Source organism: Lynx canadensis, chromosome A3 (assembly GCF_007474595.2).
Source record: "Lynx canadensis isolate LIC74 chromosome A3, mLynCan4.pri.v2, whole genome shotgun sequence".
NCBI lineage: Eukaryota > Metazoa > Chordata > Mammalia > Carnivora > Felidae > Lynx > Lynx canadensis.
The window spans coordinates 64657096-64676389 of record NC_044305.1 but is presented as its reverse complement, the minus strand read 5'-3'; the positions used below and the strand labels follow the sequence as shown (position 1 = coordinate 64676389).

At 37.4% G+C, this 19294-nt stretch overlaps 1 protein-coding gene across 2 annotated transcripts in view; it reads left to right on the top strand.

The window, feature by feature from the left end:
* SRBD1 (S1 RNA binding domain 1) overlaps positions 1–19294 on the top strand; it is a 196621-nt gene that overhangs the window by 108355 nt on the left and 68972 nt on the right. For both annotated transcript variants that reach the window (XM_032592636.1, XM_030310525.1), the window contains exon 16: positions 2996–3078. In XM_032592636.1, coding sequence (XP_032448527.1) covers positions 2996–3078 — 83 coding nt within the window. The remainder of the gene's footprint in view (positions 1–2995; positions 3079–19294) is intronic.

Sequence of the window (19294 nt, the reverse complement as noted above, 5' to 3'; positions counted from 1 at the left end):
CATATAACTTACACAGCCTCAAATTTGCCCTTTTAAAGTGGATAAGTCAGTATGTTTTAGTACAGTCAGAATTGTGCGGCCATCACCTCTATCTAACTGTAGAACAATTTCATCCCAAATAGAAACCCAGCACCCATTAGCAACAGTCCCCCTTGCCCTCTTCCCCCAGCCTCTGATAAATACGAATCTACTTTCTGTCTGTATGGATTTGCCTATTGCCAACATTTCATATAAATGGAATCATTACAACATGTGGTCTTTTGTACATGGCTTCTTCCACTTTAGCATAATATTTTCAAGGTTCATTCACGCTGTAGCATGTATCAGCACTTCATTCCTTCCCATTGCCAAATAACTTTCCATTGTATGAGTATATCACATTTTGTTCATTCGTTCATCTGTTGATAGATATTTGGGTTGCTTTCACTTTTTTGGCTGTTATAAATGATGCTGCTATGAACATTCATGAATAACATTTTATGTAGACATATGTTTTCACTTTTCTTGAGTGTATACCACCTACGAGTAAAAATTGGGGGACATATGGTAACTCTGTGTTAAACATTTTCTAGAATTTTGTTTTCTATCTACTGCTATACTTTCCTCCCGTTTATTCTCTGTCTCTTTCACTGTGTCAACCTTTTCTTCTTTTCTTCTACCTCACAGTGTGAATGTGTCCCCAGCCTTTGGGCCATGACTCTTCCTTTCTCTTCATTCTCTTTATCAGCACTCTATATAATTCCCTTTGCATGAGCTACCTATCTGTCTCTTACCTTCAGGAATCTGTTGTCAGCCTGATCATTCTCAACCTACGGGTAGTCATTACTGTTAATTAAATAACTTCTTTCTTGTGTACCCTGACAGTACCATCTTCTCTTGAAAGCCTGGACATACAACTTTCCACTGCTACTTCAAACAATGTTTAAGTTACCTCCTTCAAGAACAATGAACATCCTTCAAATGAACAATGGTCATTTTCCTCTTGCCTCCCATCTCTCCCATGCTTGGGTTTTTATGCTCTGTAGAGTGAGTAGCATCTGAAAGCAAAACACCAATTCTGGAAATATTAGGATCTATGTAGAGGTTGTGTATTGGGGACACTGTAATTTCAAAGGCTCTTAGGACGTACTGGAGAACTGTCATGTCCAGTTTATTGTTGCTGCATTTAGCAATATCAGGATGAACAGAGGAGATGCTAGCAGTGAACCAGTTAGGGAGGAACCAGGTCGAAAATAAGTTAAAACCCTTTTGTGTATTTAAAAACTTTTTAAAATATGGAAATCTGCTCACACTTAACAACTTATACAACTGTCTAACCAGTTTCTAAGTATAGATTTTCATAATGTGGGTTTTCCTGAAGGGGTAGATTTGAGAGATTTACTTATTTAATATCTTTTTTTTTTTATTTCTAATATTGCCTTCCTGCAATGAATGTTCTGATGCCTGTATTTTTTCACTTGGTTTACTGTTGTGGGTTCTTGTTTGTTTGTTTTTTGTTTTAAATCTGAAAGTATTTTGACTATGTATGTGTTTGAAAATCAGTCTTATTGGCTAGAATAAAGGAATGCTGCTTGCTTTCAGAGACTATGAGATGTTTCCCTGGTGGCATCTATTCTTACTGTGTAATTATACGTGTGATTACTGGGGGGAGGCATTTCCCCTGTAACCTGCAGTGCTTGCACTCATTATTAACCTTTTGTGAGGTTTGAAAAGAAAGTGTATGTGAAGGCCTTGGAGTTCCCATCTCTTTGGTGGGGAAATAGGCAGATTATATGACACCAGCTTATCGCTGTCTGCTAGCTTTGTAAGCTGCCATTGTCACTGTATGTTAGAAGTAATAATAAAGATATGAAAAAGACTTGAGTGACCATGCAGTGAACTTGATGCTCAGAGTAGGTCTTATCTCTGGTGAAGAGATGGTACAAATCAGTGACAAGAGAACATGATAGTCCCTTGCATGAGGTGGCTTCTGTTGCCAGACCTTGAACAGTTTAACACAAGAACAGGCATGGGATCTCCTCTGATGGCCTTCATGTTTTCACTAACTGAGTTTGTATTTCATCCAACCGTCTGTGTAAGTAGATGACACTGACTAGCTTTCTTGAATTTAGAAGAAAGCTGTTTGTAGGTAAGGACCCAATGTAACTATATTACTGGGGAAAAGAAAAAAAAAAAGAGCTGTCTTTGGAGGCATCCTTAGTATTCATATTACATTTCTTTTCTCCAGCTAAATCTATCTTTTAATCTCAATTAGATATGAAATTTTGTTAACATTTTGTAAAAAAAAAAAAAAAAAAAAAAAAAGACAGTAAATGATGACCAAGTATAAAACTATGACAACAGATAAAGGAATGTTTGAAGCTAACTCAAATCTCTTGAACATGGATTGTGATGTTCAGGAAAGGGTTGTGATTTAGAACTGTGAATGTGTTAAGAGTCAAGCATTTGAGACTCGGATCACAGTCAAACTTGCAATCGTATTTAAGGCAGTACAAGTGTGTTCAACAAGCAACTGACGTGGTCTCTGGTTGCAGTAAAATATGATTCCGTCAGTTACTCATCATTATCAGGATCTTGTCCTAGTAACATATTTGATGTGCAAATGTATGTCATAATCAGGATTATTTAAAAGTAAAACAAATATATATATACTTGTTTGTTAAAGCGTGAGGTGCCCTACTATGCTGTGTTCAAAGAATGAACAGATAATTGTGTACGCATAGTAACTGTTTTCTGTGTTTTTCCAAATGTATAACCCTTTCAACCTGTTTGTGCTCAGAAATGCCTAGGGATTCTGGTAACAAAATTAATCCTGAAATTTTGCCTTTACTTTTTTTGTGTGAAAAAAAAAAAGATACTTTGAAACTTAAATTGCTGGTCTCCTTGTGTGGGAGAAGAGGGAAGGAATTAAATACTTGCTTATGAGGAAGTAACATAAGTAATTATCTGGATACTGCTTTTCACATTAAGCCATACTTATTTTCTGTTTTTTCAGTTTCCATAGCAAGGCGTGTACAAGACCCATTAGCTGAGCTGGTGAAAATTGAGCCGAAGCACATTGGAGTCGGAATGTACCAGGTAAAGCAGTGTGGGTCATTTACTTTATGAAACCCATCAATAGTATGCAAACTTGGCACCGTAATTAGGTGTCAGTGGAAATAGATTCCCATTTCCAAAGGTTTTACAGTTTATGGGAAGGTAGTTAGGAGTTATGTTATTAGGGAAGGAGGGAACTTTTTTTCTGGTGTTTATGGTTTGGATCAAGATTTAGAATTGACTGTAGTCCGATTTAAAGATTATTAAAACATTAGCTCCAACTAGTAACTTAATCCAGAGAGTCTCTCCTTTTACCATTATTATAAAAAAGGAGAGGATATGAAGCAAGGTGAATATGTTGGCTCTTTGTGTAAACCAGTATGAAATATTGATCTTTATTGATCTTTGAGGAAGAAGCCTTTGGTACTTACTGTGCCTTCTTTCTTTTTTCTGTTCCTATTTGATTATTATAATTAATTTTTGGCCATTACCCAGGATGAGCTAAAGCCTTTCAATTGTTACTGTGTAGCAGTCGTGGTAGTGGTGCTTCTTGTTGTTACTGTATTTTCAGTTCTTGAGGTCGTATGTGTTCATTGGGCAATCAAAGCCGACACTAAATCTTCGCAAAGTGAATCCATGGTAGCTTATCTTTAGAAACCTTGAGTTGAATTATTTTTCTCTTCAATGCAAGTCTTTTCTAAACCTGAAATCAATGTTATCTTCTGTGTAATTGCCATGGGAGCTGAATGATACGTTCTATACTTTTCTCTAAGGAAATGTATTAGAGCACGGAATCTGTGACCACTAGAAATGGAAGAGATTTTAGAAATTATTTGACAGAAAAGGAAGCTGTGCCCTACAGTAGTTAAGATTTTTATTCAGAATCACACATTGGCAAAGCCTGAACTAATATACTAGACTTAAACTGGGAGTTTTCCCATTTTATTGACTGGGCCAGCTAGGTGCCCTCTGGGAGTATTCCCATTTTTCTTTTCTTTCTTTCTTTCTTTCTTTCTTTCTTTCTTTCTTTCTTTCTTTCTTTCTTTCTTTAAAAAGTTTTTAAGTTTATTTACTTATTTTGAGAGAGACAGAGATAGCATAAGTGGGGGAGGGGCAGAGAGAGTGAGAGCGAGAGCGAGAGAGAGAGAGAGAGAGAGGAAGACAGAGAATCCCAAGTAGGCTCTGCACTGTTAGCTTGGAGCCCTATATGGGGCTTGAACTCACAAAACCGTGAGATCATGACCTGAGCTGAAACCGAGAGTCAGATGCTTAACCGACTGAGCCACCCAGGTGCCCCCCATTTTTCTTAATGTTTGTTTATTATGAGAGTGAGAGAGAGAAAGAGCGAGTAAGCTGGAGCAAGCAGGGGAGGGGCAGAGAAAGGGGGAGAGAGAGAATTCCAAGCAGGCTCTCTGCTGACAGTAGAACTTGATCCAACGAACTGTGAGATCATGACCTGAGTTGAAATCAAGAGTTGGAGGCTTAACCGACTGAGCCACCCAGGTGCCTCAGAGTATTCCCATTTTATAGCAAGTTAGGCTAAGAAGCATCTAGACCTTTGACTTGTTCATTTGGGAAGGATTGTTGCTGAAAGGACAGACCTAGCTTTAGATAGATAGAAATGCCTAGTATCTAAAGAGTACAACTAAGCAATTTTATTATATAGGCATTGTAGTTAAGAGGAATTGTGGCTATATTAGTTCAAGATGAAGTTGTGGAATGCCTCAGCAAGGTAGTAGAACAAAGAACAGTCAAGCTCATAGAACCCAGGCAGGCTAATAAGCTATTGGCATCAAAAAAGTCTTTAATAAATAGCAGAGACCTAGCCTCCAGATTCTTCAGATATATAGCATTTAACATGAAAGAGTTTGGAATTCATTCCAATAGCAGTGAGAAGTAATGGTAGAGCTTTATGCAAGGGAATGATATGATCAGATTTGTATTTTTAAACATTGGCTCTGGCTAATCTGGGGAGAATGCCTTAGAAGGGAAGAGGAGAAGCAGTTAAGACCAGTTCAGAGACTTATATAGCTCAGGTGAGAGATGATGTGGCTTGGACAAAGTTAATAGCAGTAGACATGGAAAGAAGTTAAATCTCTTGCAGGGACTACTTGGTAATAATTGGAGGAAAGGGAATTGTCCAGAATTTGCTCCAAGGGTCCTGGTATGTGGATGACGCCTGACTAGAACAGATTTAGTGGGGATAAGATGAGTAATTCAATTTTGAATGCGTTAAGTTTGAGATGCCTGTAAGAAATCCAAGAGATGGCAAATAGAAGTTGTGTATACAAGTCTGAGATTTAGAGGAACGGTCATGTTAACATTGGAATACATGCTTCTCAGCAAATAATGACACTGAGAAAGCGATCAAGATGGTAAATTGTCATATCTTATGATATCCTTTAACTACACTACCACTACCACTGTCATATCCACAGCTCGACCTTCCATAAGATGACAGAGAAGGTGAACATGTTTATTGGTATCCATATAAACATGTATTTACATGAATAAATTGATAACATGGGAAAAGAAGAAAGGGTTGGTGGATGGAAATTTCAGGAATTCCTGAAAGCTCTTAAGCACGAGGAAGCAAATCCATGGAAAAATAAAACCTGATGGAGCAATAGCTCAAAATATACAGATCAATAGTGTTCTCAAACCAGTCATGTTCAAGTAGTGGAGAGGAGGCCTGTAGTATTAGATAAGGAAATGCATATAGAGTGACTAGTCCCATACTGATGCTCTTCCTCCATATACCATGAATCCAAGCTGAAGCACTGGGTATAACCCAGAGGCCACAGAGAGGCTGGGAGATCCCTCAAGTAGCCTCTGATTGTCAGGAAGCTCAAGGAGCCTCATGCTGGGAAGACAAACTCCTGACATATGCCTGACACCAGGCATCATATCTCACATTCCCTACATTATCACCAGATGCTAGATAACCCAGGTAGGCTAATAAGCTACTGGCATCAAAGAAAGAGAGAAAGAGTTAGAGCAAGCAGGGGAGGGACAGAGAAAGGGGGAGAGAGAGAATCCCAAGCAGGCTCTGCGCTGACGGTGGGGCTTGATCTCGCGGTTCGTGAGATGGTAAACAAAAACAGCACACACAGACAAATGGAGACTCTGAAATGACTTTGCTACTAAGAATCACTAAACATTTGAGGGAAACCTATCTTAGCAAAAAGAAGCACCAAATGTAATAAGCAAAAAATAACAAACCATGAATAGGCAATAGACTTTGAAATAACTAAAATTAATATTCAGAGAGGTAAGAGAGGTTATTGTATGTATAAAACAAACCTAGGATAGAATGAATTAAACCAATCTTAGCATTAAGAAATACGCTTGTCAAGATAAAAAAAAAACCCAACACAAATGGAATAAAGTGGACACAGCTAGAAAGAAATTAATGAATTGAAAGATCGAGCTAAGAGATTCTTCAGAATGCAGTCTTAAACTGAGAAAGATGGACAGTATGAACAAAAAGTCATATATAGAGGCCATTTTATTTTTATTTTTTTCTATTTTTGTTTTGTTTTGAGGCCATTTTAAAGCTTCAACATTCATCTTCCAGAAAATTCAAATAAAGACAATGGAAGAGAGTTAAACTCACAGAAATGATAGGAGGAAATTTCTCCAGACTGATGACAGACAAGTCTTTAAAAAGCCCAGTGAGTACTGAATAAAAGAATAACTGAAGACCTACACTCAGACACCTTCATATGAAATTACAGAATGCTAGTGATAAAGGAAGAACTGACTAAAAGCTTCCAGAGAGCACACAATTCACTTCCAAAGAAAAGAAGCAGTCCTATTATAGGGAAAAACAAGTCATACAAGATAAAATGCAGTAGTTTTGAAGTTGTGGGAAAAATTTTATTTGAGCCCATAATTCTATATTCAGACAAATCAGCAATTCAATGTGAGCAGAAAATAAAAACATTTTTGGACCTACAGTGATTTACCTTTTTGGATTGTTACAGATCTTCTTTGAAAGAATTATTTATGGAAGTACTCCTGATCCCGAAAAGGGGGGAGTAGGGACCAAAGAAGGGAAAGGCATGTCATGAAGACACAGTATTGAGGTAAAGAAACAGTGGAGAGCTTTGCAGTAAAATGTTGAGCCTCATAGTTTCTGATCTATGATGTTCATCTTTAAATATGTCAGCTTAAAATGGGAGGCAGAAGAAAAAGAAGTGAAGTATTAGGATTCTTTTTCAGGAAAACGATTAAGATATAGATTAGCTCTACACTTGTTTAGAGAAGCATAATCTGAAATGTATGAAGAATAATCGCAAATAGGACATTTAATGTAAATCATGAGACTAAAAAATTAGAAGTTAATCATTCCAACCAAAGGCGGAGAAAACAAGGAAGTATCGTAAATAAATAAAGTATGTGATGACAGGAATAAGTATAGGTAATAGGTAAAGGTGAATGGGTTGAATTCCCCTTGTAGTAGAATCCCAGACTTTTAAAAATAAAACACGGCTCTTAGCTGTATGTCTGTGTGAGATAGTTCTAAAGAAAAAAGCAACCTTGAAATTAGAAATGTGGAGAAAAATATTCCACACAAATGAAAAAGCAAGTCATAGTACTGCTAGCATCAGATGAAATAGAATTTAAGGGAAAATGCATTAACGAGGTCAAAAAGGGATATTTCATATTAATAACAGATACAGTTTCCCAAAAAGATGTAATTGCCCTGAACATTCTATGTTATCTAACAACATAGCTTCAAAACATATGCAGTATTAAAAACTTCTAGAGTTAGAGACAAATATACTTTTTTGGTAAGTCTTAATAGACTACAGTATATTAACACATAAAATTTTAAAAGCAGCTTTATTAAGATATGATCACATACCATACATACATACATAAATTCACCTATTTAAAATGTACAAGTCAGTGAATTTCTATATATTCAATGGGTTATGAAACTATTATTGCTATCTAATTTTTGAACATTTTCATCACCCTAAAAGGAAGCCTGGTGACCATTAGCAGTGACTCTCCACTGCCCCCTCCTTCCCTGCCCCAGGCAATTACTAATCTGTTTTGTTTTTATAGATATGTCTGTTTTGGATATTTCATACAAATAGAATCCTACAGTATGTGGCTTTTGGTGACTGGCTTCTTTCATTTAGCATAATATTTTCAAGGTTCATCCATGCCGTGGCACAGTCATTACTTCATTTTTTCTTTTTTGTTTTAAGTTTATTTATTTATTTTGGAAGAGAGAAAGAGCAAGCACAAGCATGGGAGGGGCAGAGAGGGGAGGGGGGAGAGAATCTCAAGCAGGCTTTGCACTCTCAGTGCAGAGCCAGATGCGGGGCTTAAACTCCTAAACTGTGAGATCATGACCTGAACCGAAATCCAGAGTCGGATGCTTAACTGACTGAGCCACCCAGGTGCCCCATTTCATTCTTTTTTATGGGCAAATGGTATTCCATTGTATGTGTATAGTACCACATTTTGTCTATTAATTCATCATGTGATAGAAATTTGGGATATTTCCATTTTTTGACTATTATGAGTAATGCTATTATGAACATTCTGTACAAATTTTTGTGATGTATATTTTCATTTGTTTTAGATACATACCTAGGAGTATGTTTGCTAGGTCATTTAACACATAAATTTAAAGCTAGATAATGAACTAGGGAAATTATTTGCCACAAATACATATGTACATATGATAACTACATATTTTATTATTAAGGTTTTGTTCTTGTTGATTTGCATACAATTGTATATTATTTTACATAAAACCTTTACATAAAATATGTAAAGAGCATTTAGACACCATTCATCATAGATGAAATAAAAATTTCTCTTTAACAGGGCACCTGGGTGGCTCAGTCTGTTAAGCGACCAACTCTTGGTTACCACTCAGGTCATAATCTCATGGTCTTGGGATCTAGCCTCACATTAGGCTCTGTGCTGATACCGTGGAGGCTGCTTGTGATTCTCTCTTTCCCTCTCTCTCTGCCCTTCCCTTGGTCACTCACTCTCTCTCAAAATAAATAAATAAACTTAAAAAAATGTTTCTCTTTATCAAAGAAACCCAAATTAAACAAGGGGATATCATTTCAATCTGACAATTGAGTAAAGTAATAAAATGATAAACATCTGTGCAGGTGAGAAGGCTACAGTGAAATGATCATTCACATACACTGCTGGTGGAAGTATAAATTGTTATTTCTAGCAAGTAATACCTATCAAGACGCACTTTTAAAGAATGCATCCCATTGACCTGGTAGTTCCCCTTTTAGGGATCTCTTCCAAGGCCATGTTAAGAACTGCTGATAGGGGCGCCTGGGTGGCGCAGTCGGTTAAGCGTCCGACTTCAGCCAGGTCACGATCTCGCGGTCCGTGAGTTCGAGCCCCGCGTCGGGCTCTGGGCTGATGGCTCGGAGCCTGGAGCCTGTTTCTGATTCTGTGTCTCCCTCTCTCTCTGCCCCTCCCTCGTTCATGCTCTGTCTCTCTCTGTCCCAAAAATAAATAAACGTTGAAAAAAAAAATTAAAAAAAAAAAAAAAAAAAAGAACTGCTGATAAGGGTGCCTGGGTGGTTTAGTGGGTTCCAACTCTTGATTTCAGCTCAGGTCAAGATTTTTTGGTTCCTGATATTGAGCCCCATGTCAGGCTCTGCACATACAGCATGGAGCCTGCTTGGGATTCTCTTGCTCCCTCTCTCTGCCTCTCCCCTTCTGGTTAGCATGTGCATGCACGCTCTCAAAAATAAATAAACATTAAAAAAAAAAAAAGAACTGCAGAGGCTCCTGGGTGGCTCAGTCAGTTAAGCATCTGACCTTTGACTTCAGCTCAGGTTATGATCTCACAGTTCGTGAGTTTGAGCCCCACATTGGGCTCTGTGCTGGCATCGTAGAGCCTGCTTGGGATTCTCTCCCTCTCTCTCTGCTCTTCCCCTGCTTGTGCTCTCTCTCTCTCAAAATAAATAAATAAACATTAAAAAAAATTGCTGATAAGATTTATACACGTTTGCTATTATAGCAAAATTATTGGAAGCAACTACAATAGAATAATATATCCACCAATTGAAATATTGTACAACCATTAATACAGGCTTTCAAGGAGGATTTAATGACATGAGAAGTTGTTCTTGACATATTTTAAAATTGCAATAAAATTGATACAGAATAAAGCCAATTTCTGTTTGAAATACATAGATATGCATTTACACTGAAGAAAAAAAACTGGTTGGTGACTGATATTTATATTTTTGTTGGTGTGATTAGGAGGTTTTATTTTCTGTTTTACTTTCATTCAGACTTTCTATAGGGAATATGTATTAGGAAGAAATTGTTGTAAAATATATATATCCATATCCATATCCATATCCCAACCAATGGCCCACTTAATTTTTAAGCCTTGACACAATAGACTTCCAATATAACCAGAGTGGGACTGAATTTCTTTTCATTTGGGACCTCTAGATGCTTTGAGTATAAATTTAATACTTGAATTTATTCTGATTTAAAATATAAGTAGCTAGACAAACATTGTTGATTTTAAAAATGAAAGCTATTCAAAGAAAGAATGTTAAATACTTAGATGAAATAATAGAAACTATATTATTATTTCAATAGAAACTAAAATGCTTTTGGTTTAATAACAGCTAAAAATGTTAAAGGCAGCATTCCAATCCTTGTCTTAGAAAATAGGGAGACCTGATTTTAAAAACACATGCCTGTCATAATTTCTGGAGAGAGAGGCCGCCAGTGTGGTTGAATGACAACATATCCCTAACTGACCCCTAAGACTTTGCTGGAAAGTGGCTTGGTGTTACTCCCAAGCAAACACTCTAGGGTGAGAGCAGGATGATGCAGGGTTGGCTCTGTTGAGTTCTGTGGGACATGGAGAGTGTGGTTTAGCTTGGCCTTTTCATATCCTGAGAGCACAGCTTAAGTAAGTTGGATTTACTTGTTCTTTATTTCTTCTCTGGACCGTGTTTTAGATACTTTTGTGCTCATTAACACCTCAATTTGTTAATGAACGTGTACAGTAAAGTAGGAAAGACAAAACAGCCCTCTTCCTCCTTTCGTGCCTCTCTGTTAGATCATTTGATGATTTTAGAGAATGAAGTGGTGTTCCAAAATGAGTTTTTGGAACCCTTAGTGGATTTTCTATATCCAGGCCATTTTTATTCCTTAATATTATGGATAATGGAGAAGTCACCGTAAAAGGAAAATCATCTTCCCAGCTGAAATTTTTCATGGTAGAACTTCAAAGGTGGGAATTTGTATTTTATTTCCCTACTCCCCCGCTGTGGGATCAGTTCTAGGTAAAAACAAAAAAGCAACTCTTCAGTAGTGATATTACTCTGTTAAAACTGTTTTATAGGTAACATGGATTATGAAATGTTTTAGTTTAGATCTGTAAAAGGTAATAATATTATGCCTGCAAAATACCTGTAAAAGGTAATATCATATTGTTTGCCCAAATCCTTTTAAACATATTAATGCCTTAATTATTTGTTATTGTAGAGTGGGATATAGGAAAGAGTAGAGTGGATGTTCACTTAGATGACTTTTACCTGGATTTTCGCTCCCTACACTAAAGCGGTATTTTGAAATAGATAAAGCACAGAAGTAAAACATGGAGGAAATTTGTGCTAAAAATCAAGCATCACTTACGTAGATGAGTTCCTTGCCAAAATGTTTTTACAATCTTGTCCCTTAACTGTAAGTCCCAGCTAATGGCCTGTTATCTAAATCTGTTTTATCTGGTATTGTAAATGAAAATCAAACTTAGCCTTGCACTTTAGATATTTCATTCATTTGTGACCATAACTGAACTATTTGTGTAACTGAACAAAAACAAGTAATTGACTTTGGGAGTGTGAATAAACTCATGTATTACAATTTGGTAATTATTCCTTAAACTTAGTTTTAAAATGTCTTTTTTTGGGTATTTTTTTCACTTCAGGATGAATTATGCATCTTTTCATTGAAGTATTAGCTTCAGTTTTCTCAGATTCTTAGAAATTCCCGACAATGTAATAAGTCATGTATATGTACACACGCCCTAGTATAACACCATACTTATCTTTAAATGAAATGTGAAATGTTAGTATGATTTGAAGAAACTGTTATCAATAATGCCTTAAATTATTAACAATGAAATATCTAATTTCCTTTATCTTTTGTTTGCTTACTCTTTGTATATCATTGACCTTGGACAATGAAACGAGATCAATTTCAGTTTCTACTCAAGTTCACCTTTTAGTTTTCATACATCAGCACAAAGTGGTAGGATTTCTAAAACATTAAGCTGTTTTCACGGTGTTTAAAACTAGTAATTGTTTAGGATGATTGAAAAAAATTACACATGACATTAAAAGTACTACAGTAAAGGAAAAGATTAATACATTTTACTGCATTGGAATCTAAAACATCTCTGGATCATAACACAGTATATAGAAAATCCACAGACAGGGAGAACGTTATTTGCAACACATATAATCTGTAAAGGACCCAGAATATATATAAAGATCTACAAATCAAGAGGAAAAAAGACAACAGTTCATCAGAAAAATAGGCAAGGCATATGAACAGGCAGTTGACAAAAGCAGACACACACACAGACACACACGCGCACACACACAAATATTTTTTAAATGATCACTTTCACTAGTAATTGGGGAAATGCAAACTAAAGCCAGTATAGGAAACCTTTCAGGTTGTCGAAACTTAGTCTGACAGTTTGGATGTTAGCAACTATGTGGAGTATTGGGAATTTTGTATATAACTTGTAGGAGTATAAACTGGTACAACCTCTTTGGAGAGCAATTGGATATTAATAAAGCTGGTGATGGGGATTCTTTTCAGGTCAACAATTCTGTTGCTAGATATACATAGCCTTGAGAATTTTCTGAAATGTGCACAGGAAGACATGTATAAGAAATTCAATGAAATACTATTTATAGCAGTGAAAATTTGGAAACAGTATGTCCAACAACTGGATAACAGGAAAATAAACTAGACTATACTGAGACAGTGGAATATTATACAGGAGTGGAGATGACCCAATTAGAGCTTTTGGTATTAATATGGATAAACTTCATAAGTATGTACATTATTATAGGATTGGTATAAAAATTTTAAATATGAAAAGTAATACTGCATACTATTTGTGAATACCAGTATCTATAGTAAGAATATAGAAATAAGCACTGGAATTTACAATTGTGATTACCTTGGATGGGCATGGAATGGGAATTGCAGTTGGTTCCAGTTGGTTTTAATTTCTTCCTTACATTCATGTATGTGTGTGTGTGTGACAATGAAGTTTTAAAGAGTCAGGAAAAAACAGCTACTTTCAATTTTCAGTGAAAATGAGAAAAAAAACCCACATTTGTTATTAAGTTGAATTTCTCTTGATAATATTCCTTGAAATTTTCATCTTTAAGTCCCTAATTTTGCACCAAATACTTTTTTTTTAATTTTTTTATTTTTTAAATATGAAATTTATTGTCAAATTTGTTTCCATTCAACACGCAGTGCTCATTCCAACAAGTGCCCTCCTCAGTACCCATCACCCACCCCCCATCAACCCTCAGTTTATTCTCAGTTTTTAAGAGTCTTTTATGGTTTGGCTCCCTCCCTGTTTTTTGTTTTTTGTTTTTCCCTTCCCCTCCCCCATGGTCTTCTGTTAAGTTTCTCAGGATCCATATAAGAGTGAAAACATATGCTATCTGTCTTTCTGTGTATGACTTATTTCACTTAGCATAACACTCTCCAGTTCCATCCACATTGCTACAAAAGGCCAGATTTCATTCTTTCTCATTGCCAAGTAGTATTCCATCGTGTATATAAACCACAACTTCTTTATCCATTCATCAGTTGATGGACATTTAGGCTCTTTCCATAATTTGGCTATTGTTGAAAGTGCTGCTATAAACATTGGGGTACAAGTGCCCCTATGCATCAGCACTCCTGTATCCCTTGGGTAAATTCCTAGCAGTGCTATTGCTGGGTCATAGAGTAGATCTATTTTTAATTTTTTGAGGAACCTCCACACTGTTTTCCAGAGTGGCTGCACCAGTTTGCATTCCCACCAACAGTGCAAGAAGGTTCCCATTTCCCCACATCCTCGCCAGCATCTATAGTCTCCTGATTTGTTCATTTTAGCCACTTTGACTGGCGTGAGGTGGTATCTGAGTGTGGTTTTGATTTGTATTTCCCTGATGAGGAGTGAAGTTGAGCATCTTTTTATGTGCCTGTTGGCCGAAATATTTGCAAATGACATATCAGACAAAGGGCTAGTATCCAAAATCTATAAAGAACTCACCAAGTACTCTTTAATGCAAAGTTCTAACACTATCTTTAAATTTTTTCTCATTTCACAAATTTGAATTTTTCTTCTGTAAATTTTAAAAATTAAATATTGTTTGTTGGTCCTATTATTTGAAATGGTCATTTCAGAGATATAGCGTAGGACAAAACTGTGGGTGATCATCTTTCTAGTGCTTATTTACAGGGCAGAGTTAGGTAGAATCAATGTTTAAGGAATTGTTAGTAATAATAATGGTGCCATAATATGACTAGCATTCATATGTACTAGTTTGTTTTCACTGCTAGCTACTCCCCCAACACACTCCTAAATTATCCAAATTAGGAACTTTAAGATCAAGCAGGGGAGCTTCTATTTTTGTTTTAATGTTTATTTATTTGAGAGAAAGAAAGAAAAGAGAATTTGAAGCAGGCTCTAGGCTGTCAGCACAGAGCCTGATGTGGGGCTCGAACTCATGAATTGTGAGATCTTGACCTGAGCTGAAGACAGACGCTTAACCGACTGAGCCACCCAGGTGTCCCAAGCAGGGGAGCTTTTAAAAATAACTAGCCTGGGGCGTCTGGGTGGCTCAGTCGGTTGAACATCCGACTTCAGCGCAGGTCATGATCTCGCGGTCTGTGGGTTTGAGCCCCACATCGGGCTCTGTGCTGACAGCTCAGAGCCTGGAGCCTGCTTCTGATTCTGTGTCTCCCTCTCTCTCTGCCCCTCCCCCGCTCCCTCTCTCTCTCTCTCTCTCTCTCTCTCTCTCTCTCTCTCTCTCTCTCTCTCTCCCCCCCCCCCCATCAAAAATAAATAAACATTTAATAAAAATAACTAGCCTAGGTCACATCCTCATAGATTTTTGTTTAATTGGTCTGGGTGTTGGGCCCAGACATTAACATTTTAAAGTTCTGCAGGTGATTCTAATGTAGACCAAGTTGAGAACTGTTGGTTCTTAGAGACCAGCAGCATCAGTATCACCTGAGAACTTGTTAGAAGTGCATCTTCTTACACCTACTTCTCAGGTTTATAGAATTGTAAATTCTGGCGGTGGGGCAATGTCAAGCTTGAAAGTGCATTAAAAAAACCTTTGGAGGGGGCGCCTGGGTGGCGCAGTCGGTTAAGCGTCCGACTTCAGCCAGGTCACGATCTCGCGGTGCGTGAGTTCGAGCCCCGCGTCGGGCTTTGGGCTGATGGCTCAGAGCCTGTTTCCGATTCTGTGTCTCCCTCTCTCTCTGCCCCTCCCCCGTTCATGCTCTGTCTCTCTCTGTCCCAAAAATAAATAAACGTGGAAAAAAAAAAAATTAAAAAAAAAACAAAAAAAAAAACCTTTGGAGTCTTGTTAAAATGCAGATTCTGGTTCGGTTGGTCTAGGGGTGGGGTATGAGATTCTGTGTTTCTAATAAACTCCCAGGTGATACCAATGCTGTTGGTCTGAGGATTACATCTTGAGTAGCAAGAGACCCTACTGAAAGCCGTTTGGGCCCCAGCCCAGCCTGTTGAATCAGAATCTGATTTTAACAAGATTTCCGGGAATGCACATTATAGTGTATGTAATGAAAGAGGAAGATCAGGACATGCCAATATCTAAGGGATATGAGAATTTGGAGAAGCAGAAATCAACATGGTAAAGATAAAGGTAGGATAAAAACTGAAAATGTGTCTTTCACATTTAATTAAAAAAAAATGTTGGTGGCCAAGAATTTCATTGGAGTAGTAGAAGCAGAAGTCAGATGAAAGCATATTGAAAGCTGAATGGAAGATGAGCGCATAGAGACATGTGTATACAGATCTCTAACGAAGAGAGGTTTTTAAGGAGGTCGGGATTTGAATGCGCTTAACTGTTGATAGGAAGGAGGTAGAAGTAGAAAGGGAGAGGTTGAAGATGCTGGAGAGGCAGAAGCTGGAGGAGGCCTGAGGAGATGACACCTATCACTTCCCTAAGGGAAGGGAATGGGCAAGAGTTCAGAAGAGAGAAGCCCCCAGGGTGGCAGGTGGCTGGGAAGAGAGCAGGACTGGGAGGGGTAGCTCCCCTACCTGGATAGTTTTATTTTTCTGTGAACTAGGAGCCTACTGTTCAATACCCCTTCTTCCCCCCAGGAAAAAGAAAAAAAAGAAAAACCAGCTGATTTTTTAATTTCTGGAATCATTGTATTATTTTGTTTACTGTCTGTCTCTTCTAATGGAGGACAAACCCTTATATGAGGACAGGGTATTTCCACCTTTCTATCCACAGCTCCCAGGGCCTGGCACACAGTAGATACGCAATAAGTATTTGCTGAGTGAATGAATGGCGAAGTATCAGTACGGTTGCTCTTTTATTGTACTTTTCAACTCTGTTGTGAACACACCATAAAATTTTGTAGCCTCTCACTTAAAGTTTTTGTTGGGTAAAGGTGAAATGTGAGTTACTAGTATTTTTTCTAATGAGTCCTATTCAGGCAAAGTGAGAATTTCAGAGCAGAGAGCATTAGCATAGCCAAGTGGTTGCAGTAAGAATGACCAGAAAGTGAAGAAGGCCTGCTATGGCTGGAAGAACGGGAGTTCTCCACTTCAACACCTGTTGCTTCCTTCCTTTCTCGCTCTATAATGCATATTCTGTTCTCTGTGGAGATAATTCTCCCAGAGATCAGGTGGAGCACTCACAGAGGAGTGTTCTTTGTGACAAAATCTGCCAGTCAGTCTATATCTTTATCAAAGAAAAAGTTTTGTTGCAGTGGGATTCATTGAAATAGAGTCTTCAAAGTGAAATGATCTCCTAAAATGTAAGTTTATGAAACTTCTTAACAATTTTATCTGTGCTGCCACAGAGCCCTGAGGAAGTTTTGGTATACTGGTTAAGTCCGATATTGATTGTGTGCAGATGGGCAGTCTACAGACTAAAAATGGTAGAATAAGATTATTCCAAAAGTGTTTAATTCTGACATTCAAATAGATAATACGTTCTGTTTTGCTGAATACATAATTATGTGTGGATAACTGGCATACTAAAAGAGAATCTTGGATGTAATTCTTAGTGTAAGAAACTACTATCTGTATAATACAGTAATGTTCATATTAGAAAGGATTCTTGAAAGTCCAAATATAAGATTGTGTTAGGTAATTATAGCAATCAGGAAGAGAAATAAAATGTACAAATATTAGGGGAGGGCCACTTCTGAGAATTTAAAAACTATATTCTGAACACCTGATATCTAATATTTTTAAAGAATATTAATGAACTCATTATGTGTGTATCTTGGGGTAGGTGTTGATCATGGTCTTTAAGAATATCACAGGTTAAAAAAAAGAATATCACAGATGTAAATTAAATTACTTGTAAGATTATATTATATTTTAAATTCAAGGGGAAGGCATTGTGACAGGATGCCTTAAATGCATAGGTAAGAAGTGAACCCTGCCGGCAAAGTGATAATAATGTGATGCAGAGACAAGAAAGATGGCCTCATTAAATTATGGCATGGATTCACTCACAGCACATTTCTCCTCGAGATCTCTCTTATATTGTGGATGGTTGTATAACAGTGGCTTTCTTTCTGGTGATCATGGAAAGGAATTCTAAGGGGAAAAGTCTGTATTGAGGAAAAATTATACTGATGAGAAGTTTTGGGGGGAGGGGTTGCTCTCAAGAACTTTAAATATCATTACAGGTAAGAAAAGTTAATTTGCCTGCATTTGTACAGAATGAAGATTGTTTTCTTAGTTCCACAGAGAGAAATGTCATGTGTCATTTGTCTTGTTGAACAACCAACTTTAGAAGGGATCTTTGGTTTTGGGTAGGCTAGTTGGCTGCTTTCTCTGTGCACTGCTAACTCTGGTGATGTATTTTCTTTAATAATCCAGATCAGGCTCCCAAGCTGTTTATTGTATAGTATTATTAAAAAGATGTATTTCCCTTTCAAATGTATAATTGAAAGCGAGAATTTTTTCTGGACATATACATGGCTTTTGTTTCATTATTTATTTGGGATAAATGGGGCCAGACGGTATGAGTGCAGTTAGGTTTTGTTGGAGGGGGGCTTGCAAAGACTTTTTGAGGCATGATGTGCAAGTGAGTGTTTTCAAATCTCAGAGGTGTGATTATGTCATAACAGCCATAACCTCTGGGCTTGCTTTATTACGTTTATTAAAACAAATCTGTATGGGGGTGCTATGTATATTTTGGTGATGAAGGAAATGAGGTGGTTAATTTATTATGTGAACAGCACTTTCAGCTAACCACAGTGTGATTCACTGAGAGAACGGTGGAAAAGCCTCGCTCTGTAGAAATGACTGCTTTTTGATTTGTGGACCATAACTTTCAACGCCAGAGCATGAAGTTTATCTACAAAATGGTCCCCCCCCTTCCCCCCCCCTTTTTCCTGTAATGTTTCTGTCCAATCTTAAACTTAATTTTTTTTTCCTTCATTTTATTTTGGGCATTTACTGAATATGAATGATCTAAATCAACTTAACCTGCCAGCAAGTTAAGGGGAAAAAATAAAAGAAGAGATCCATGTGTTAAGAGCATTAGGGAAGTTGGTAGCATCTTTATGGTTCCCAACCCATATATACCTCATAGGAGGACTTCATAAAGTAAATCAGTATTACAAACCTGCAGCCAATGAGGATAACTACCTGGGGTATCAGATGTGAATTAAGGGAAAGTGAGGAACCTATTGTCCTTCCCTTTTGTAGGATGTGTTTAGAAACGTGCTGTTTCGGAATACTATATTGGAAAGGAAATTATTCTCATGCAGAGTAGTCTCTGACAAATGTCTGTTCTGAAGTGGGGCTTGGCTGTGGGAAGAGGTGAGGATGTAATGCCACATAGAGGCACACATAGTATAGAATGGAATCACGGGGCGCCTGGGTCGCTCAGTTGGTTAAGCATCCGACTGTTGGTTTCATCTCAGGTCATGATCTCATGGTTCGTGAGTTTGAGCCCTACTCCGGGCTGTGCACTCACAGTGTGGA